Genomic DNA, 23,934 nt, shown 5'->3' with positions numbered 1-23,934 from the left:
GGCGATGCCCACTTCCCCCGCCGGAGCAGGGGGGGGGGGGGGCGTCATGCCGCCAGACACCGCCAAAGGGCGTGTTGCGGCCTACTGACGTCGGTGTTCCTTCAAGTACACCACTGGCCATTAAAATTGTTACACCACGAAGATGACGTGATACAGACGCTAAATTTAACCGATAGGAAGAAGATGCTGTCATTTGCAAATGATTAGCTTTTCAGAGCATTCACACGAGGTTGGCGCCGCTGGCGACACCTACAACGTGCTGACATGAGGTTTCCCACCGATTTCTCATTCACAAACAGCAGTTGACCGGCGTTGCCTGGTGAAACGTTGTTGCGATGCCTCGTGTAAGGAGGACAAATGCGTACCATCACGTTTCCGACTTTGATAAAGGTCGGATTGTAGCCTATCGCGATTACGGTTTATTGTATCGCGACTTTGCTGCTCGCGTTGGTCGAGATCCAATGACTGTTAGCAGAATATGGACTCGGTGGGTTCAGGTGGGTAATACGGAATGCCGTGCTGGATCCCAACGGCCTCGTATCACTAGCAGTCGAGATGACAGGCATGTTATCCGCATGGCTGTAAAGGACCGTGCAGCCACGTCTCGATCCCTGGGTCAACAGACGGGGACGTTTGCAAGACAACAGCCATCTGCACGAACAGTTGGACGACGCTTGCAACAGCATGAACTATCAGCTCGGAGACCGTGGCTGCGGTTACCCTTGACGCTACATCACATACAGGAGCGCCTGCGATGGTGTACTCAACGACAAACCTGGGCGTACGAATGGCAAAACGTCGTTTTTTTTCGGATGAATCCAGCTTCTGTTGACAGCACCATGATGGTCGCATCCGTGTTTGGTGACATCGCGGTGAACGCACATTGGAAGCGTGTATTCGTCATCGCCATACTGGAGTATCACCCAGCGTGATGGTATGTGGTGCCATTGGTTACACGTCTCGGTCACCTCTTGTTCGCATTGACGGCACTTTGAACAGTGGACGTTACATTTCAGATGTGTTACGACCCGTGGCTCGATCCCTGCGAAACCCTACATTTTAGCAGGATAATGCACGACCGCATGTTGCAAGTCCTGTACGGGCCCTTCTGGATACAGAAAATGTTCGACTGCTGCTCTGGCCGGCACATTCTCCACATCTCTCACCAATTCAAAACGTCTGGTCTATGGTGGCCGAGCAACTGGCTCGTCACAATACGCCAGTCACTACTCTTGATGAGCTGTGGTATCGTGTTGAAGCTGCATGGGCAGATGTGCCTGTACACGCCATCCAAGCTCTGTTTGACGCAATGCCCCGGCGTATCAAGGCCATTATTACGGCCAGAGGTGGTTGTTCTGGGTACTGGTTTCTCAGGATCTATGCACCCAAATTGCGTGAAAATGTAATCACATGTCAGTTCTAGTATAATATTTTTGTCCAATGAATATCCGTTTATCATCTGCATTTCTTCTTGGTGTAGCAATTTTAATGGCCAGTAGTGTATCTGCAGCTGCGTGAATTTGCGGCGTGCGCTGCGCCGCAACTCACACGCTTGGCAGCCACACCACGAGCGTCATGCGTTTCCGCGCACTTCAGGCACGCAAAGGTGGCCTCGCGTGTTGTCGCAACAGACCCCATCCGCTGACACTTGGGGAACTGCAGCGCGGTGCGCTTCTGCTTCGGCTGTCTTCCCCACAACATCCATCAGGAGTTCGAGTGCGGCAGAAAGCCTCCCCCTTCTGCATCCCGCGATTCCGTTCGGCTAGTGATGACTAGGGCCCGGATTTTAATTACCTAAAAACAGTGAAATATGCCAGCATTTATGGCCTAAAACTTACATAAATATGACCTTAAAAAATAAAATATGACTTATAGAAGTTTATTTAAAGTATTCTTGTTTGTTTATTTAATTTTTTGTTCACCATAAAGTAATACAAAATTCACTTCTCAAAATATTGTAAGTACAGGGCTATTACAAGTGATTGAATCGATTTCATAAATTCACTGTAGCTCCATTCATTGACATATGGTCACGACACACTACAGATACGTAGAAAAACTCATAAAGTTTTGTTCGGATCAAGCCGCACTTCAGGTTTTTGCCGCCAGAGCGCTAGAGAGCGCAGTGAGACAAAATGGTGACAGGAGACGAGAAAGCGTATGTCGTGCTTGAAATGCACTCACATCAGTCAGTCATAACAGTGCAACGACACTTCAGGACGAAGTTCAACAAAGATCCACCAACTGCTAACTCCATTCGGCGATGGTATGCGCAGTTTAAAGCTTCTGGATGCCTCTGTAAGGGGAAATCAACGGGGCGGCCTGCAGTGAGGGAGGAAACGGTTGAACGCGTGCGGGCAAATTTCACGCGTGTATCTGGACATGCTGGAAAATTGGCTCATGCCACAACTGGAGACCGACTTCATCTTTCAACAGGATGGTGCTTCACCGCACTTCCATCATGATGTTCGGCATTTCTTAAACAGGAGATTGGAAAACCGATGGATCGGTCGTGGTGGAGATCATGATCAGCAATCCACGCTCTCCCGACTTAACCCCATGCGATTTCTTTCTGTAGGGTTATGTGAAAGATTCAGTGTGTAAACCTCCTCTACCACGAAACGTGCCAGAACTGCGAGCTCGCATCAACGATGCTTTCGAACTCATTGATGGGGACATGCTGCGCCGAGTGTGGAAGGAACTTGATTATCGGCTTGATGTCTGCCGAATCACTAAAGGGGCACATATCGAACATTTGTGAATGCCTAAAAAAACTTTGAGTTTTTGTATGTGTGTGCAAAGCATTGTGAAAATATCTCAAATAATAAAGTTATTGTAGAGCTGTGAAATCGCTTCAATCATTTGTAATTACCCTGTATAGTTCTTTCTTTCTGTAGGGTTTGTGGCTAATTTCTACCAATTTTTCGACTGTCTGAATGTTTTATTTTCTAAACACGAAGTACAGTGAAAATATCATCAATCGAAACAGTAAAACAATGTTTTTATTTCTATATAGTATTTAAAGCGTTTCACATTATTTAATACCGTATGTCAATCTTCAGTATCTGCAAAGTTGCACTGGATCACAAGGTGCATTTTCAGGTTTTCCATTGTCAAAGATATACGGTTGTCGCTGAGGATAGTTTTGTACCTGAAAAAGTTCCTCTCCACTTCACAAGACGTCACTGGAGCGTATTTGGAGGCAGCCAGGTCACTGGAGTTCGGCTTTGTTTCAGTATCTTCAAATGTTGCGGCATTCCCTGAAAGACTGTCACTAATTTTGCACTGTGTAATACCCAGGATTCCGTTGGAGAACACTTAGCAATTCGGTTCTCACTTTGTCAGCCACATGACCACGAGCTCGACCCAACTCACTCTGCACATGTTGCACAATACTCAGGGCCTCACATAGCTGAGTGCCAACAGCTTCCAGTCGTTTGATGGCTTTTGATATCACTGGAAAATTGGCGTTGATGTATGCCAAGTTTGGAGACAATGTATCTGTAAAACTTCTTTTACAATTTTGATAGCACTTGATTCATCGCTATCAAGCTCACTGAAGATTGTCTTTATTTGGGTGTAGTTGGTGCAGTAATACTCAGCAACATTAAGCCAAGAACCCCACCGTGTAAGAACAGGTTTAGGTGGGAGGGGCGTTGAAAGGTGCTTGTTTCCAGAATTTCTGCACCCGTAGCGGAGCCTTCACATAGATTTTCTTGCCACAGGAAATTAATTTGTCCACGTCATGGTAATTTGATCGCACCTCTTCGGCAACTCTGTGCAACGCATGTGCAAGGCAAGTGGCGTACACCATACTGGGGTAGAGAATCTGAAGCTCTTTGGCTGCTTTAGCCATGTATAAAGCACCATCTGTTAGAAGCAGCAAAACGTTGTCTCTCTTCACACCATCCGGCCACAGTAGCTTCAAAGTGTTGTCAAACAAAATAGCAATCGTCGAATTGTTTACTCTACCGAAAGCTTCACACGTTAGTAGGAACATATCTCCAGGGCCATCAACTTTTGGAACACCACCAACAACAACATTTGCCATATATCGCCCACTAATATCCGTACTTTCATCTATCGACAGCCCGATCTCTTGCTCAGCAATACTAATTCGTATTCTGTTCAGCACATCATTGTAGTATAAAGATAAATAGTTCTTTCTCAGTGTAGATTCATCTGAAACTGGATGTGTTGTGTACTCCTCCAAGACCCGTCTGAAGCGTGGATTCTTCAGCTTTTTCAATGGAATGTTGCAGGACACCATCATCTCACACAAATCCTTGCAGAATGATTGCACTGTTGACGATTGACCTGTCTGTTCAAATAACAGCGTTTGCCTGGTGTTATTTTCAGCACTTCGTTTCACACAGCTGCTGTGTTTAGCGGTATTACAGTGATGTTGCACATTAAAGCTCTTTTCTGCACTAACTTTAACTCCACACCGTTCACAAAATAATATTTACGCATCACTACTAAATAACTTCTCTCCAAATTCTCGAACATATCCTCGCAACTTTACGCTGTCGGAGCACTTTGCTTTAGGCAAGTTGAACAAGGAAAAGGCTGTATTCAAACTGGTTACTGGGAACACCTGTGCGACTGCGATGATTATTACGGCAGAAGCCGCCTTTGTTGGCTCTGAGGGCGTACTGTCGACTCTGCGCGACAATATTTAATGTTCGCGAAACGACTGTTGTGGTACACCGATTTTCTGCGACAGTCCTGAGAAATAAAGCTGTGTACTAATTTATCTGCTTATCTTTCATAATGTTGTTGTTGTTGTGATCTTCAGTCCTGAGACTGGTTTGATGCAGCACTCCGTGCTACTCTATCCTGTGCAAACTTCATCTCCCAGTACCTACTGGAACCTACATCCTTCTGAATGTGCTTAGTGTATTCATCTCTTGGTCTCCCTCTACGATTTTTTCCCTCCACGCTGCCCTCCAATACTAAATTGGTGATCCCTTGATGCCTCAGAACAGGTCCTACCAACCGATCCCTTCTTCTAGTCGTGCCACGAACTCCTCTTCTCCCCAATCCTATTCAATACCGCCTCATTAGTTGTGTGATCTACCCATCTAATCTTCAGCATTCTTCTGTAGCACCACATTTCGAAAGCTTCTATTCTCTTCTTGTGTAAACTATTTATCGTCCATATTTCACTTCCATAATCTTTCATAATAGCACGTTAAATATTGTCTCGTGAGCAAGATATTCATATTCTTATTTGTGTGTCCCGTAAGATACGACAAAAACGGTATATGCATTTTTGGCAGAAGGTGACGGAAATATGACCAATTATATTAAAAGTTAGCCGCAATGTGACCTATTACTAAAATTTGGTGAAATACGACTTTATATGCACAACCGAAATACATTTTTCGACACTAAAATGCCAAGATTTGTTTATAAATTGTTCTGAAATTCACCCTATAGTTCAGAAAAAAATATGACTTGTCACTGAAATCCGGGCCATAGTGATAACAGGCGAGCGACGAAGTGAGCCGCAGCGAGTCGAGTCGAGCAGCGCAGCGCAGTGCGTGCGTGCGTACGAGATCCGGAGAGGCGGTGCTTGCATCTCATTGGCAGCGGCGTAATCGTTCGTGGCAGCGCCTTCCTGCCGCGGTGGCGGCGCGGTTATTTCAAAGTACGGCCGATACCTCATGCCACATCCCTGAACGTGTACGGCAGTGTTGCCAGTGTTGACACTACTTCTAGATATTATCGAGATGTGACTGCTTGTAGTAACCTGGCGGTTCCACCTGTGTGTTGCAGGCATCTCGAGCCTGGTGGGCTGCGTCACCGAGGTGGGCGACCTGCCCGAGCTGCCGGCCCACGACGAGGAGCGGCTGCAGCGCGCCGCCCTGCTGCTGCAGCAGCGCCTCATCCTGCGCCAGTGGCTGCTGCGCCACCAGCTGCAGCACCACTACCAGAGGTACCGCTGCTACTGCACTGCACTGCCACTACACTGCACTGCACTAGACTAGACTAGAGACTAGACTAGACTAGACTAGACTAGACTAGAGACTAGACTAGACTAGACTATAGACTAGACAAGAGACTAGGCTAGACTATAGACTAGACTATAGACTAGACTATAGACTAGACTATAGACTAGACACTGGACTGGACACTAGACAGTAGACACTGGACAGTAGACAGTAGACACTGGACAGTAGACAGTAGACACTGGACAGTAGACAGTAGACACTGGACAGTAGACAGTAGACACTGGACAGTAGACAGTAGACACTGGACAGTAGACAGTAGACAGTAGACACTGGACACTGGACAGTAGACACTGGACACTGGACAGTGGACAGTGGACAGTGGACAGTGGACAGTGGACAGTGGACAGTGGACAGTGGACACTGGACACTGGACAGTGGACAGTGGACACTGGACAGTGGACACTGGACACTGGACACTGGACAGTGGACACTGGACACTGGACAGTGGACACTGGACAGTGGACAGTGGACAGTGGACAGTGGACAGTGGACACTGGACAGTGGACAGTGGACAGTGGACAGTGGACAGTGGACAGTGGACAGTGGACAGTGGACAGTGGACAGTGGACAGTGGACAGTGGACAGTGGACAGTGGACACTGGACAGTGGACACTGGACACTGGACACTGGACACTGCACAGTAGACACTGGACAGTAGACACTGGACTAGACAGCACCAGGCTGGTCAACCAGCCACCACAGGACTGCCACAGAAACACATTACTGAGACACAAGTTCACACTCAGGTGACCACTCAAACCTCCTGATATCATGTCCAACATCCTTTTGCCCGACGTATCTACATCCATACTCCGCAAGCCACCTGACGGTCTGTGGCGGAGGGTACCTCGAATACCTCTATCGGTTCTCCCTTCTATTCCAGTATCGTATTGTTCGTGGAAAGAAAGATAGTCGGAATGCCTCTGTGTGGGCTCTAATCTCTCTGGTTTTATCCTCATGGTCTCTTCGCGAGATATATGTAGGAGGGAGCAATATACTGCTTCACTCCTCGGTGAAGGTGTCCTCGAAACTTCAACAAAACGGCGTACTCAGCTACTGAGCGTCTCTCCTGCAGAGTCCTCCACTGGATTTTATCTATCATCTCCGTAACGCTTTCGCGATTACTAAATGATCCTGTAACGAAGCGCGCTGCTCTAAGTTGGATCTTCTCTATCTCCTCTGTCAACCATATCTGGTACGGATCCCACACCGGTGATCAGTATTCAAGCAGTGGGCGAACAAGTGTACTGTAACTTACTTCCTTTGTTTCCGGATTGCATTTCCTTAGGATTCTTCCAATGAATCTCAGTCTTGCATCTGCTTTATCGACGATCAACTTTATATAATCATTCCATTTTAAATCACTCCTAATGCCTACTCCCAGCTAATTTATGGAATTAATTGATTCCAGTTGCTGACCTGCTATATTGTAGCTAAATGGTAAGGGACCTTTCTTTATATGTATTCTCAGGACATTACACTTGTCTACATTGAGATTCAATTGCCATTCCCTGCACCATGCGTCAATTCGCTGCAGATCCTCCTGCATTTCAGTACAATTTTCCATTGTTACAACCTCTCGATACACCACAGCATCATCCGCAAAAAGCCTCAGTGAACTTCCGATGTCATCCACAAGGTCATTTATGTATATTGTGAATAGCAACGGTCCTACGACACTCTCCTGCGGCACACCTGAAATCACTCTTACTTCGGAAGACTTCTCTCCATTGAGAATGACATGCTGCGTTCTGTTACCCAGGAACTCCTCAATGCAATCACACAATTGGTCTGATAGTCCATATGCTCTTACTTTCTTCATAAAACGACTGTGGGGAACTGTACGAACGCCTTGCGGAAGTCAAGAAACACGGCATCTACCTGGGAACCCCTGTCTATGACCCTCTGAGTCTCGTGGACGAATAGCGCGAGCTGGGTTTCACACGATCGTCTTTTTCGAAACCCATGCTGATTCCTAGAGAGTTGATTTCTAGTTTCCAGAAAAGTTATTATACTCGAACACAATACGTGTTCCAAAACTCTACAACTGAACGACGTTAGAGAGGTCTATAGTTCTGCACATATGTTCGACGTCCCTTCTTGAAAACGGGGATGACCTGTGCCCTTTTCCTATCCTTCGGAACGCTACGCTCTTCTAGACACCTACGGTACACCGCTATAAGAAGGGGAGCTAGTTCCTTCTCGTACTCTGTGTAAAATCGAACTGGTATCCCAGCAGGTCCAGCGGCCTTTCCTTTTTTGAGCGTAGCGCAGCAACTCGACGTGGTGTGGACTCAACACTTCGTTGGAAGTCGCCTGCTGAAGTACCGTCTCTGTAGGCGTCCCTAATGGCAAAAGTGTCACCGGTGCAGTATTTTATGCACGAACTGACCTCTCGATTATGTCTCATAAAGCCTCGATGGGATATATGTCTAGCGATCTGCGTGGCCAAACCATTCTGCTCGAATTGTCCAGAATGTTCTTCATGCCAACAGGAACAATTGTAACCCGGTGAGATGACACCATTGTTTGAAAACGTGAAGCCCATGAATGGCTGAAAACAGTCTCAAAGTAGCCGAAATTAACCATTTTCAGTCAATCTTCTGTTCAATTGGACCAGAGAACCCAGTCCAGTCCATTCCGTGTAAACACAGCCCACACCATTATGGAGCCACCACCAGCTTCCACATTCCATTTACATCGATACTCTGCGAATCACATTTAAGTGCCTGGCAGAAGGTTCATCGAACCACCTTCACAATTCTCTATTATTCCAATATCGTATAGCGCGCGGCAAGAATGAACACCTGTATCTTTCCGTACGAGCTCTGATTTCCCTTATTTTATCGTGGTGATCGTTCCGCCCTATGTAGGTCGGTATCAACAAAATATTTTCGCATTCGGAGGAGAAAGTTGATGATTGGAATTTCATGAGAAGATTCCGTCGCAACGAAAAACGCCTTTGTGTTAATGATGTTCAGCCCAATGCCTGTATCATTTCAGTGACACTCTGTCCCATATTTCGCGATAATACATAACGTGCTGCCCTTCTTTGAACTTTTTCGATGTACTCTATCAATCCTATCTGGTAAGGACCCCACACCGTGCAGCAGTATTCAAAAAGAGGACGGACAAGCGTAGTGTAGGCAGTTTCCTTAGTAGGTCTGTTACATTTTCTAACTGTCCTGCCAATAAAACGCAGCCTTTGGTTAGCCTTCTCCACAACATTTTCCATGTGTTCTTTCCAATTTAAGTTGTTTGTAATTGTAATACCTAGGTATTTGGTTGAATTTACGGCTTTTAGATTAGACTGATTTATGGTGTAACCGAAGTTTGAGTTCCTTTTAGCACTCACGTGGATGACCTCACACTTTCCGTTATTTAGGGTCAACTGCCACTTTTTGCACCATTCAGGTATCTTTTCTAAATCGTTTTGCAATTTGTTTTGATCTTCTGATGACTTTATTAGTCGATAAACGACAGCGTCATCTACAAACAACCGAAGACGGCTGTTCAGATTGTCGCCCAAATCGTTTATATAGAATGGTTCAAATGGGTCTGAGCACTATGGGACTTAACATTTATGGTCATCAGTCCCCTAGAACTTAGAACTACTTAAACCTAACTAACCTAAGGACATCACACACATCCATGCCCGAGGCAGGATTCGAACCTGCGACCGTAGCAGTCGCGCGGCTCCGGACTGAGCGCCTAGAACCGCTAGACCACTGCGGCCGGCGTTTATATAGATAAGGAACAGCAAAGGGCCTATAACACTATCTTGGGGAACGCCTGAAATCACTTCTGTTTTACTCGATGACTTTCCGCCAATTACTACGAACTGTGACCTCTCTGACAGGAAATCGCAAATCCAGTCACATAACTGAGACGATGTTCCATAAACACGCAATTTTACTATGAGCCGCTTGTGTGGTACAGTGTCAAAAGCCTTCCGGAAATCCAGGAATACGGAATCGATCTGAAACTCCTTGTCAATAGCACTCAGCACTTCATGTGAATAAAGAGCTAGTTGTGTGTCACAGCAAAGATGTTTTATAAACCCATGTTGACTGTGTGTCAATAGACCGTTTCCTTCGAGGTAATTCATAATGTTAGAACACAATATATGTTCTAAAATCCTGCTGCATATCGACGTTAACTATGTGGGTCTGTAATTTCGTGGATTACTCCTACTACCTTTCTTGAATATTGGTGTGACCTGTGCAACTTTCCAGTCTTTGGGTACGGATCTTTCGTCGAGCGAACGGTTAAGTATAGAGCTAATGCATCAGTATACTCCGAAAGGAACCTAATTGGTATACAGTCTCGACCAGAAGACTTGCTTTTATTAAGTGATTTGAGTTGCTTCACTACTCCGAGGATATTTACTTTTACGTTAGTCATGTTGGCAGCTCTTCTCGATTCGAATTCTGGAATATTTACTTCGTCTTCTTTTGTGAAGGCATTTCGGAAGGGTGTGTTTAGTTGTTGACAACTTGGCTCCATGGACTTGTGGGGTCTGCGCCACATTCGTACCCTCCCATGAGCTCTTACGAACCGAAGTCGAGACTCGCCTCATCAGTCCACGGTTTTCCAGTCGTCTAGGGTCCAACCGATATGGCCACGAGCCCAGGAGGGTGCTGCTGTTAACAAAGGCGGTCGCGTCGCTTGTCTGTTGCCACAGCCCATTAACGCCAAATTTCGCCGAACTGTCCTAACGGATATGTTCGCTGTACGTACCACACTGACTTCTGCGGTTATTTCACGCAGTGTTGCATGAAAACGCCGCTGCTGTTGGTCGTTAAGTGAAAGCCGTCGGCCATACGTTGTCCTTCGTGAGAGCTAAAATATGAAATTTGGTATTCTCGGCATACTGTTGACACTGTGGATCTCGAAATAATTGAATTCCCTAACGATTTCCGAAATGCAATGTCCCATGCGTCTAGTTCAACCACCATGTTGTTGTTGTGGTCTTCAGTCCTGAGACTGGTTTGATGCAGCTCTCCATGCTACTCTATCCTGTGCAAGCTTCTTCATCTCCCAGTACCTACTGCAACCTACAGCCTTCTGAATCTGCTTAGTGTATTCATCTTTTGGTCTCCCCCTACGATTTTTACCCTCCACGCTGCCCTCCAATACTAAATAGGTGATCCATTGATGCCTCAGAACATGTCCTACCAACCGATCCCTTCTTCCGGTCAAGTTGTGCCACAAACTTCTCTTCTCCCCAATCCTATTCAATACTTCATCATTATTTATGTGGTCTACCCATCTAATCTTCAGCATTCTTCTGTAGCACCACATTTCGAAAGCTTCTATTCTCTTCTTGTCCAAACTATTTACCGTCCATGTTTCACTTCCATACATGGCTACACTCCATACAAATACTTTCAGAAATGACTTCCTGACATTTAAATCTATACTCGATGTTAACAAATTTCTCTTCTTCAGAAACGCTTTCCTTGCCATTGCCAGTCTACATTTTATATCCTCTCTACTTCGACCATCATCAGTTATTTTGCTCCCCAAATAGCAAAACTCCTTTACTACTTTGTGTCTCATTTCCTAATCTAATTCCCTCAGCATCACCCGACTTAATTCGACTACATTCCATTATCCTCGTTTTGCTTTTGTTGATGTTCATCTTATATCCTCCTTTCAAGACACTGTCCATTCTGTTCAACTGCTCTTCCAGGTCCTTTGCTGTCTCTGACATAATTACAATGTCATCGGCAAACCTCAAGGTTTTTATTTCTTCTCCATGGATTTTAATACCTACTCCGAATTTTTCTTTTGTTTCCTTTACTGCTTGCTCAATATACAGATTGAATAACATCGGGGAGAGGCTACAACCCTATCTTACTCCCTTCCCAACCACTGCTTCCCTTTCATGTCCCTCGACTCTTATAACTGCCATCTGGTTTCTGTACAAATTGTAAATAACCTTTCGCTCCGTGTATTTTACCCCTGCCACCTTTAGAATTTGAAAGAAAGTATTCCAGTCAACATTGTCAAAATCTTTCTCTAAGTCTACAAATGCTAGAAACGTAGGTTTGCCTTTCCTTAATCTTTCTTCTAAGATAAGTCGTAAGGTCAGTATTACCTCACGTGTTCCAGTATTTCTACGGAATCCAAACTGATCTTCCCCGAGGTCGGCTTCTACTAGTTTTTCCATTCGTCTGTAAAGAATTCGTGTTAGTATTTTGCAGCTGTGGCTTATTAAACTGATTGTTCGGTAATTTTCACATCTGTCAACACCTGCTTTCTTTGGGATTGGAATTATTATATTCTTCTTGAAGTCTGAGGGTATTTCGCCTGTTTCATACATCTGGCTCACCAGATGGTAGAGTTTTGTCAGGGCTGGCTCTCCCAAGGCCGTCAGTAGTTCCAATGGAATGTTGTCTACTCCGGGGGCCTTGTTTCGACTCAGGTCTTTCAGTGCTCTGTCAAACTCTTCACGCAGTATCGCATCTCCCATTTCATCTTCATCTACATTCTATTCCATTTCCATAATATTGTCCTCAAGTACATCGCCCTTGTATAGACCCTCTATATACTCCTTCCACCTTTCTGCTTTCTCTTCTTTGCTTAGAACTGGGTTTCCATCTGAGCTCTTGATGTTCATACAAGTGGTTCTCTTATCTCCAAAGGTCTCTTTAATTTTCCTGTTGGCAGTATCTATCTTACCCCTAGTGAGATAAGCCTCTACATCCTTACATTTGTCCTCTAGCCATCCCTGCTTAGCCAATTTGCACTTCCTGTCGATCTCATTTTTGAGACATTTGTATTCCTTTTTGCCTGCTTCATTAACTGCATTTTTATATTTCCTCCTTTCATCAAGTAAATTCAATATTTCTTCTGTTACCCAAGGATTTCTTCCCTCAAAGCTACCCATTCTTCTTCTACTGTATTTCTTTCCTGTCAATTGTTCCCTTATGCTCTCCCTGAAACTCTGTACAACCTCTGGTTCTTTCAGTTTATCCAGGTCCCATCTCCTTAAATTCCCACCTTTTTGCACCATTCCGCGTTCAAAGTCTATTAATTCCGGTCTTGCGGCCATAATCACGTTGGAAACCTTTTCAGGCGAATCACCTGCTTACAAACGACAGCTCCGCCAGCTCCACTGCCGTTATATACCTTGTGTACGCGATGCTGTATCCATCTGTATGTGTGATTAGCGCTGTCCCACGGCTTATGTCACCTCAGTGTAAGCTGTGACGTAATTCTGTTGAACTCGACGCTCTTTTCATAAATCAAAAGATCGATTGTGGCCACACGTTATATCCCAAACTGATAATTTCAAATGAAAACTGTTTTGTAAAACATTAGCGCCATTCGAAATCAAACGAACCGGTGGCTGTAAAATGAAAATCGTCGGCGGGGTCGTAATGCCACTGACTACAAAAGGCGTGGTCCCTGTAAGAGCGCTGAGGCCCCAACTTCTCCGCTGGAGGGAGGCGGGCGCACACACCCTCGTAACGACACAGCAAGCAGGTGGACGCGTCGACAAGTTCAGTGCACTCAGTTCTGCTGAAAACAAAGAAATGGAGGCTTCAAAAGAGGAGCAGAAGGGCGGAGTGCGTTTCCTTGCAGCGGAAGGACTGCGGGAAACGGAAATTCGTTGAAGAATGGAGAACACTGCATGTCCGTTGCAATTCCGACGCTCAATCCGACCTCTGGGACAACAGCTGTCACTGTAACTCGCCGGTGTTCACTGATGAGGGCATCCACCCATTGTCAATTTAAAGTTACGTTGTCCAAGACGCGACAGTTGGCTGCGACTGCGACGCTGCCCCCTCCTCTTTTCCCACCCTGGCAGACGGCGACACGGCCGCAACACGACTGGAGTCGTCGCCGTTTCCCAAGCTCCGGTCGGCGGCGGCGGATTCAAATACATAAGAAAAATAAGAATTCCGATTTTCTTGCTGTAAAAAATGCTGTATGTTAATGCAACAAAGTTACATCGGCTCCCAGAGTTAGTTTCTCGATTCAGATTCTCCTTTTACTTTAAAAAATTGAAAAGTATCTCTTCCGGTTTTGCGTGTTTTTTTCGCTGTATATTACTTCTCTATCAATTGTGAGGAAAGTAAAAGGCACAAAAAATTGATGTTTGCGTATCTTACAGTTTCACATCACAGCTTGATAATGAGGTGTCTATTTTTCCGATATTCGTCACAGTTATTCCGATACTTAATTTATAACTAACCTACTGCATAAAATTTGAATTGTGTACAGTGAAAAATGTGGTCGCTGGCTACTTTACGTATGGTTCACGTTAGGTCATACATCGTTGCCGATGAAAAGAAGCTAACATATCGAAATTATTTTTAAAGTTGAGATCAGAATGATATCGATCTCCGTTTCCGAGATTTGGGCTCATATATCTCCGGGAGCGTCGCGACTAGCTGCCAGTTCTGTTGACGCGCAACGAGAATCGTGTGGTCATCACACGATAGAGAATGCATTTGTTTTGTTTCGCTGACACATTTGGACCTAATGAAACCATTTTATGTCGTATATTTCTCCGGTATGAGTTACTAATATTTCTCCATATGCTCTTGACAATTTCATTTAAAATGCCACGAAATGTAGGTTTCTTAAAGCCAAGTGATCAAGCAGAACCCATTTTCTTGGTTTTGCTGAGGCATCTGAACCTGTTCCAAGCTTTCTTTCTCGTTTATTTCTCTGATACGAGTCCCGAATATTCCTCCATCTGTTTTTGCACATTTCACCTAAAATTCCAATGAAAGATAAGTTTATTAACAATAAGCGCACGCTAGCTTGTTTCAAGTTCTTGACAACAAGATAGGGTTACACCTTAAACATCTCTAGAATTTTCATTCTGAACGTCTACAGTATACACTGGCAGAAATGTGGAAGAAATAATATCCGTGCTTGTTCACAAAATTTCTCCAAATTATACTTGTCAGTTTCTCCCATACAGAAACTTTTGGAACAAGCTAAGGCAACTTTCATAGCCGACTGACTCTTTATTCCAATCCAAATGAACTTCCATATTCTTATATTCTGACAGCATACATCGTTATGGATGACATGAACATTTAATCTTGCCAAGCCGCACTCAAAAGATGACTCCAGGATTTACAAAAGACGAATTTCAATTGTGAACTGTGTCAGACCAGAAGGGACTTGTAAAATAGTAGTGCACTTTTGGCACAAGTTTCTTGAGCACCATCTTCTACCAATGAATTGAAGTGAATGTGACAAATTACTTATTGCAGCATACTGTTTGCGCAATCTGTTGAGAAACGCCTTCCTCAAAAACGAACATCTATTGATTACAGAAAGCTGTACAACAATTTGGTGGTGGTTTTTCACAACTAGAAGGTATCATCAAGACACCAATCTACCGTTTACTTTCAAAGTGAAGGTATTGTAAAATGTAACTTTCTCGTTGTACTTTAGATTGTTCATTTTATAATGTACTTGCCGTTTTCAATTTTTATCGTCACAAAAAGAGTAATGCGAAAATTGACCAAGTTCATTTTCATCATTCTAATTCTACATCTGCATGGATTATACTGATTTTCATAATAGGCCTGAAAAATTCGGATTAATGGGAAAATATTATATATTTTACTCACCTGCCAGTTTCAACTGTGCACCAATTTCTTCCCAAATTCAGTCTCTGAACATAGTGTCTCTATATTTAGGGTTCTTCAAATCGTAAAGGCAAGGATGTTGCGAGACCAGCTCACAGACCTTCACATCCTATGAGTGACTCATTTCAGTTTTCCTTGACTGGCTCGACATCTTTCTGGTAGCCGCACGTCTTTGTGTCGTCCGACTTCCGTCGCAACACTGCTCACTGGTGCAGTGCTGCGGCAGCTGCCGCAACAGCCGCGCGTCGCATCCCAAACATCCCAAACTCGAACTGCGCATGCGCCAGCAGGCAACTTCTGACGTCACGTAGCGACCCGTCGCAGTCGCTAGTGTGCGTCGCGTCTTGGACAACGTACCTTAGGGCCCAAGCGACAGAAGCTGCCGATTGGGGCGCCAATGTTTGAGGGGCTCCAGAATTGAAAGATTTCCGTACAGGTCATATAAAATTAGTGTTGGCCACCTGTGGCACCAAATTGCGATGGGCGCCATTGGCCCCCAGTTGCAAGATTTGTATACATCTGTAGCGCACTTAGTAGCGAATACTGACACTGTACAAATGTGCTCGGGGAAAATGGAGGGTGGGGGAGGGAGGCGGGAGGGGGAGAGAGCATCAAATAACAATTCGCGTATGTGGAAAGATGTTCTTGGACTGACCCTGCGTCCACCTGCAGGACAGTACTATCGGCGGTACGCTGTGGCATTCCATACCGTGCATCATTTGTGTCATCGGCCAACGACGTCTGTCCTTCCTTCAACCGCTTCTGCTACTTTTGACCCTTGCAACGGATATGCAGCACTCTTCGCCCACTCGTGGCATTCTTTGATGAATTTCTGTTCCCCTCTGCAATCCTTCCGCTGTTAGAAAATACATACGCCACTTTACCATTTCTTTTGAGCCTCCATTTATCTGTTTTCAGCGAAACTGAGTGCAGTGGACGGTCGACGCGTGTACCTTCTCGCACTGTCACATGTGTGTGCGCGCCTCTGTCCTTCTAGAAGGGCCAGTTTATGGCCCAGGCGTCGCAAACAGCTGCATGGGCGGGTCAAGTTGAGAGGGCAGCAGATGCACTACAACTGTAAGATTTCGATACAGAACATATCAGAAATAGTAGCAGTCATTTGGGGCACCAAGTGGAGATGGGCGAAAGGGGCGCCCAAATGCAAGATTTTTATACGATATGTATCACACTTAGTAGCGGAAACTGACATAGGTGAAAGTGTTCTAGGGAAAAGGGGTCGCGGGTTAGGGAATGTGAGGTAGGGCGTCACATAAAACGCTTGAGTCGAAAAATTGACTCGAATCAGCTCTGCTCTTTAGCGACGAGTTTGAGACTTCAGCGCTATTGTGAGGACCACACCTGCTTCCATACACAGTGGCATCACAATCCCCTTCAGCATTTTTCATTTTACAGCCTCCAGTTCGTTTCTTTTTGAATGATTCCAATATAAAATAAAATTCTATGCCACAAAAGCAGGATCTAATGTAACCTAACAGACGCTTCTGGCCACCACATAAAACTGGATAGGCGCATTTCTAGTGCAAATTCCGGAATGTGCTGAAAGGATGACAGCTTTTGTTTCCAGAGTATTCTGCAAGTCTGAGGTGAGCTACTCTACTCTGACCTACGCCACAACCGAGAAAGGGTGCCTTGGCTTGGGACATCAACAAGTCGCGATCGTGTTTTTTGGCAAACCATTCACAGTTGTGACTGACCGCCATTCTCTATGCTGGCTGACTTCAGGATTCGTTGGGTCGACTGCGGTGATACTCACCGAGTCTTCAGGAGTACAACGTCACAGTGGTGTACAAAAGCGAGCGCAAGCAGGAGGACGCCAACTGCCTTTCAGGGGATCCTTTGGCAGAACATGCAGCGTGGATGACATCTCGGTTAAATGACATTGCTGCTGAACAAAGGGAAACTTCTGTTTCACTGAAAACTATATAAGCCTTGAAGGGAGGAATCGATCAAAGGAGAACTCCAATTAATAAATGAAGCATTGTATAAGAAAAACTATGATGGGGCGGAAATAGCTGCCCGTCATCCCAGTTCATCACTGCACTCCAACATATGGTGACTTGAGATTCGTGAAGCCGACCGCGGTGGCCACGCGGTTCTAGGCGCTGCAGTCCGGAACCGCGCGACTGCTACGGTCGCAGGTTCGAATCCTGCCTCGGGCATGGATGTGTGTGATGTCCTTGGGTTAGTTAGGTTTAAGTAGTTCAAAGTTCTAGGGGACTGATGACCTCAGATGTTAAGTCCCGTAGTGCTCAGAGCCATTTGAACCATTTTTGAGATTCGTGAAGATTCCAGAGAGAATCACACAGGCCAGATCTCTGTGTGTCCAAGAGAAGGATAGAGAGCACTTGAACGCCAAGCTCCAACCATTGAGATAAAGCCATTGAGATTTGGAATGCATTTTTACACCTGTAGAGAAAGTCTGACTATAGGAGATGTAAATAAACCATTACTTTGACCCGTATCGTATTCCTCATCGCTTGTCGACGTCACATACGAAGTCTGAGATTATAATCCTGAAACAGCCGGTTGTTCTTCCTCTGGGAGGGGGAAAGCAGCTCCGTGCTGGACTGCGTGCAACGTGGAGCAGCGGACAGCGTCGTTGGTTGATGAGCTGCAGGCCGCCAGTTCAAGTCCGATTAGCGATAAATATTGGAGACGCAAATCGCCAAAGTGGCGTCAAATACGCTCCTGGAAATTGAAATAAGAACACCGTGAATTCATTGTCCCAGGAAGGGGAAACTTTATTGACACATTCCTGGGGTCAGATACATCACATGATCACACTGACAGAACCACAGGCACATAGCCACAGGCAACAGAGCATGCACAATGTCGGCACTAGTACAGTGTATATCCACCTTTCGCAGCAATGCAGGCTGCTATTCTCCCATGGAGACGATCGTAGAGATGCTGGATGTAGTCCTGTGGAACGGCTTGCCATGCCATTTCCACCTGGCGCCTCAGTTGGACCAGCGTTCGTGCTGGACGTGCAGACCGCGTGAGACGACGCTTCATCCAGTCCCAAACATGCTCAATGGGGGACAGATCCGGAGATCTTGCTGGCCAGGGTAGTTGACTTACACCTTCTAGAGCACGTTGGGTGGCACGGGATACATGCGGACGTGCATTGTCCTGTTGGAACAGCAAGTTCCCTTGCCGGTCGAGGAATGGTAGAACGATGGGTTCGATGACGGTTTGGATGTACCGTGCACTATTCAGTGTCCCCTCGACGATCACCAGTGGTGTACGGCCAGTGTAGGAGATCGCTCCCCACACCATGATGCCGGATGTTGGCCCTGTGTGCCTCGGTCGTATGCAGTCCTGATTGTGGCGCTCACCTGCACGGCGCCAAACACGCATACGACCATCATTGGCACCAAGGCAGAAGCGACTCTCATCGCTGAAGACGACACGTCTCCATTCGTCCCTCCATTCACGCCTGTCGCGACACCACTGGAGGCGGGCTGCACGATGTTGGGGCGTGAGCGGAAGACGGCCTAACGGTGTGCGGGACCGTAGCCCAGCTTCATGGAGACGGTTGCGAATGGTCCTCGCCGATACCCCAGGAGCAACAGTGTCCCTAATTTGCTGGGAAGTGGCGGTGCGGTCCCCTACGGCACTGCGTAGGATCCTACGGTCTTGGCGTGCATCCGTGCGTCGCTGCGGTTCGGTCCCAGGTCGACGGGCACGTGCACCTTCCGCCGACCACTGGCGACAACATCGATGTACTGTGGAGACCTCACGCCCCACGTGGTGAGCAATTCGGCGGTACGTCCACCCGGCCTCCCGCATGCCCACTATACGCCCTCGCTCAAAGTCCGTCAACTGCACATACGGTTCACGTCCACGCTGTCGCGGCATGCTAGCAGTGTTAAAGACTGCGATGGAGCTCCGTATGCCACGGCAAACTGGCTGACACTGACGGCGGCGGTGCACAAATGCTGCGCAGCTAGCACCATTCGACGGCCAACACCGCGGTTCCTGGTGTGTCCGCTGTGCCGTGCGTGTGATCATTGCTTGTACAGCCCTCTCGCAGTGTCCGGAGCAAGTATGGTGGGTCTGACACACCGGTGTCAATGTGTTCTTTTTTCCATTTCCAGGAGTGTATAAAGACTTGCACCAGGCGGTCAAACACCGCCGGATGGGCCAGTAACGCCATACTTTCATTCCAGCAGTAAATATGACTCTGCTGTCCAAGTAAAAATTCAAATGTGCCAGCACATCATGTCATCCAAATTGCTGTATCAAACGACTCGTTTGAATCTTTTTAGCCGTTTCACCAGTTCCTGATCATCATCTCCGGAAAACAGAGATGGATGACTGACGCGCAGATGACTTACTGCTGTCATGGTGTCCATTGGTCACCTACTGTATGGTGTAGGAACGATGTACTGCTTGTATTCCGGTTACTGTCTACGTAGGAGACGACTTTTACTTTGCCTAATTGGATCCACAGAGATGTAGAAGGTTAGAAGTAAACGGTTTCGGCACCAAATAATGTCGCATCATAATTACAATAAAGTTCAACTCTTAGCGCTGAACGCACGTTTATTACAGACACCAACGAACAGACAGAACAGAACTGCCTCTTGGACAGAGAGTGCTGCTATTGATAAACACGTCGGATATTCCGGAATAAAGGCAGTGCAAAGACGCTAATCCTACCAAGAGGGTGAGAGGAAGACTGTGGCGGCTCTTTGCGGCTTGCCGGATGAAGTTATTAATAAGATGTGACAGAGAGCATTTTATGGGCTTCTGAAGGTTGGCCTTTACGCATCTGAAGCAGTTGCTTAGCCTGTAGATCGGGAAGTGTTCACATCATTTTCGCAACTCCATGGATTTTGTTGGGCACCTGAACAACTTTAAACTTAAGAGTACATCCCGGTAAGTTTTGATTTTGTCTCTCTTTGCACCAGAGTACCTTTACAAGAATCCTCGAAAATTATTTGCCAGAAATTTGACAAAAAGATGACCAACCTTTTTGGACATTTCTTCACATCGACTTTCTTTCTTTTCGACGGTGGCTGCTGCAAGCAAACGGAAGGAGTTGTCATGGGGAGTCCATTTTCACCAGTTGTTGCCAACATGTATAAGGAAGATCTCGAGGAGGAAGCCCTAGAATCAGCCTAATGAAAACGTACCTGTTTCTTCCGGTACGTAGACGACACCTTCGTCATATGGCCACATGGAAGAGACGAGCTGAATGACTTGCTCGTGCATATCAGTTCCATAAATCAGATCATCTGTTATATCATGGGAGTGGAAGTGGATGGAGTACTTCTCTTTCTAGACGTTTAGGTAAAAAAAGGAGCAGAAGGCAAGTTGGGCCACAGCATGAACCGGAAGAAGCTGCACATGACTTATAACTACACGTGGACGGCTGCCACCATCTGGCATTGAGTAACGAGGTGCTCAAAACATTGACGCATTAGGTTTGTGCCCTCTAGGACAATGAAAGTCTCAACCAAGAATCTGAATATCTGAGGATGGTGCTCCAGAAGAACGGCTACAAGGACTGGAGAATTCGGAGAAACGTCCTACACCCACTGTACAACTGGTGGAAACAGTAGAGGAACCTCAAGAGCATGTGGTACATTATCCAGAAAGTAAGGACGAATTCCCCGAAAACACCAAGTGAAGACGGTCTTTGACCCACCAGCTGAAACATAAGCACTGCTTAGTAGTGTCAAAGGCAACCTTGGTCTACAGAAGTCATGAAGCTATCAGATATTCTGCCGGTGTGGCAAGTCACATATAGGCCAGATAATGCGTACTGTCGAAAATCATTACCTAGAACACCGACAGCGCCTCATATTGCAGCACCATGACGACGTCGGCAGTTGCAAAGCATTGCCTATAGGAACTACATGGAATGGATTGCAACGACACTAAGGTTTGACACAGCTGTCTAACTTCTGGGACTGGGTCATTAAAAAATCTAAGGAGATTTGTGTAAAGGAACCCCTGATCAGTCGTCACAGCGGCTACATCCTTAGTAAAACCTGGAAACCAGCGCTTATTGTGATTAAGAAGAGGAAGGAGACATCCCGTAATGAACTGACTTCGGGGACTCGCAGAGCAACAGCAAAGTTGCTGCCAGCACACGTGAAGCGCGGGTGGAAGAACATTGCGGGGGCAGGAGGAGATGCTGGGAGTGGATGGCAGACAGAGTTGCAAGTCCGAGGGAGGTGGAAGCAGTTAGTACATCAGTGCTCCTGGTGATGGCAACGTGGTCGCTTCTGGCTGCTCACCTGCTCGCCTGTTCACCCGTGGACTATTTCAACACGAGTTACTCCGGTAGAAGTCCAATCTTTGCATACTCGTAAAGACTGAAAAGGTGCACAAAGCCATCCACTAGCAGGGATACCGAGCGGGGTGGCGCAGTGGTTAGACACTGGACTCGCATTCGGGAGGACGACGGTTCAATCCCGCGTCCGGCCATCCTGATTTAGGTTTTCCGTGATTTCCCTAAATCGCTCCAGGCAAATGCCGGGATGGTTCCTCTGAAAGGGCACGGCCGACTTCCTTCCCAGTCCTTCCCTAATCCGATGAGACCGATGACCACGCTGTCTGGTCTCCTTCCCCAAACCAACCAACCACTAGCAGGGATAGCCCAGTTCCCTTTTAAAGGGAAACAATGATTAGTGTGCTGTGACAGTGACTAACCTCAGGAGCGCGCCAGTTTCCAGTATTATGGTGGAGTGTGAGGAGCCGTTAAGAATTGACAGATGGTCATTTAGTAGGAGGACAACAAGAGACATTCAGGCGTTCGCTAAACCTCTATTGGCGATACAGTTAGAAACAGTGGAGCGACGCAAGTTAATCACCTGTGGTCTTTTTTGTATAGGAATGGGATATGACTGAAGGTATCGGACGTAGAGTTTCGTAACAAGTGAACATAGCGAAAAGAGTGGCGCACTCTACCTGATACGTACTGTCATAGTGTAGTGTGAGAATCTGACGGAGTTGCAACATATCGTTCGTTGTCACGCCTGCGGGTTTCGTCCTCAACATTCAGTCGTTGTAAAACCGGAGGCGGTTTCCAGTTCCTGGGGAAAGGGGGCTTCGTCCAGCCTCGAGATGATGCATTGGCCTTTTGTAATCCTCCTAGACGTGTTATGGTCGCGCCCTACCTTCCCATGATGGCAAACATTTCCTAGCTCATGTTGCCTACAAACCTTTGGAAAGCACCGGGAGGAAGAAGCACTTTGCCAGGGAATACTGTGTAAGCATGAAGTAACCGATGAAAATCCATGTATTCTGCTCCTTGAGCGCGACTGGCCAAAAGTGTTTTTTTTTTTCCCCATCAGTCTTCTGACTGATTTGATGCGGCTCGCCACGAATTCCTCTCCTGTGCCAACCTCTTTATCTCAGAGCAGTACCTGCAGCCTACGTCCTTAATTATCTGCTGGGTGTGTTCCTCTACAGCTCCCTCTAGTGCCATTGAAGTTATTCCGTGATGTCTTGCGTGTGTGTGTGTGTGTGTGTGTGTGTGTGTGTGTGTGTGTGTGTGAAGTTTACGGGCGCTAAGCAGCGTGGTCATCAGCGCCCAAACGCATAAAAACAGGAACACATGCAGTGAAGGGACTAAGACAAACAGCGAACAAGGAGAACGGCTAAAAGACACAGACCTGACGCAGTTCCAAATCCTCACACACACAGGCAAAACAAGAGGAGAAGGGACACACTAAAAAGGAAAGGAAACACAAGGAAAAGAGAAACCGAAGGGAAACAAGGAGGTAATCGTGACTGGCTGACCACTTACCTAAAACTTGGGTGAGCCAGTCACCCAGCAGCACATTAAAACCCTCTCCCTAAAATCCGAGGCAACAAATTGGACAGGACACAAAACCGTAAAACCTTAAGTACAGTCGTCGCGTCATCTTGTAAAATAGAGGGCAAATCAGGTGGCAAAGAAACCACCGCCCTCTGGTCAGAGAATAAAAGACAGTCAAGTAAAATGTGGCGGACAGTAATCTGGACGCCACAAGAACTGCAGAGTGGGGGGTCCTCCCGCCGGAGTAAAAAACCATGCGTTAAGGGACTGTGCCCGATGCGGAGGCGAGTGAGGAGAACCTCATCCCGCCTGCATGACTGGTAGGACGTACGCCATGGCCGCGTGGTGGCCTTGACCAGACGCAGCTTATTGTCACCGACTGCTCTTCCCACTGACGCATAACACGAAAACGCAGGAGGGAGGTAACAGCCTGGAGGGGGACGGCACATTCAACAACGTGAGAGAGGGAACATGCATCTTTGGCACCCACATCCCC

The 23,934-nt window shown here is 46.5% G+C and overlaps 1 protein-coding gene across 1 annotated transcript in view; it reads left to right on the top strand.

Annotated features, from left to right (window-relative positions):
* Positions 1–5,455: 5,455 nt before the first annotated feature.
* The window catches only part of LOC126092644 (apoptosis-resistant E3 ubiquitin protein ligase 1), a 200,254-nt gene continuing 181,775 nt past the window's right edge, over positions 5,456–23,934 (top strand). Inside the window, exons 1-2 of the mRNA XM_049908367.1 lie at positions 5,456–5,462; positions 5,782–5,941. Of these exons, the coding sequence (XP_049764324.1) occupies positions 5,456–5,462; positions 5,782–5,941 (167 nt within the window). The remainder of the gene's footprint in view (positions 5,463–5,781; positions 5,942–23,934) is intronic.

Source organism: Schistocerca cancellata, chromosome 7, assembly GCF_023864275.1.
Source record: "Schistocerca cancellata isolate TAMUIC-IGC-003103 chromosome 7, iqSchCanc2.1, whole genome shotgun sequence".
Classification (NCBI taxonomy): domain Eukaryota; kingdom Metazoa; phylum Arthropoda; class Insecta; order Orthoptera; family Acrididae; genus Schistocerca; species Schistocerca cancellata.
The sequence above is the reverse complement of the archived record's forward strand: the minus strand, read 5'-3'. Positions and strand labels throughout refer to the sequence as shown.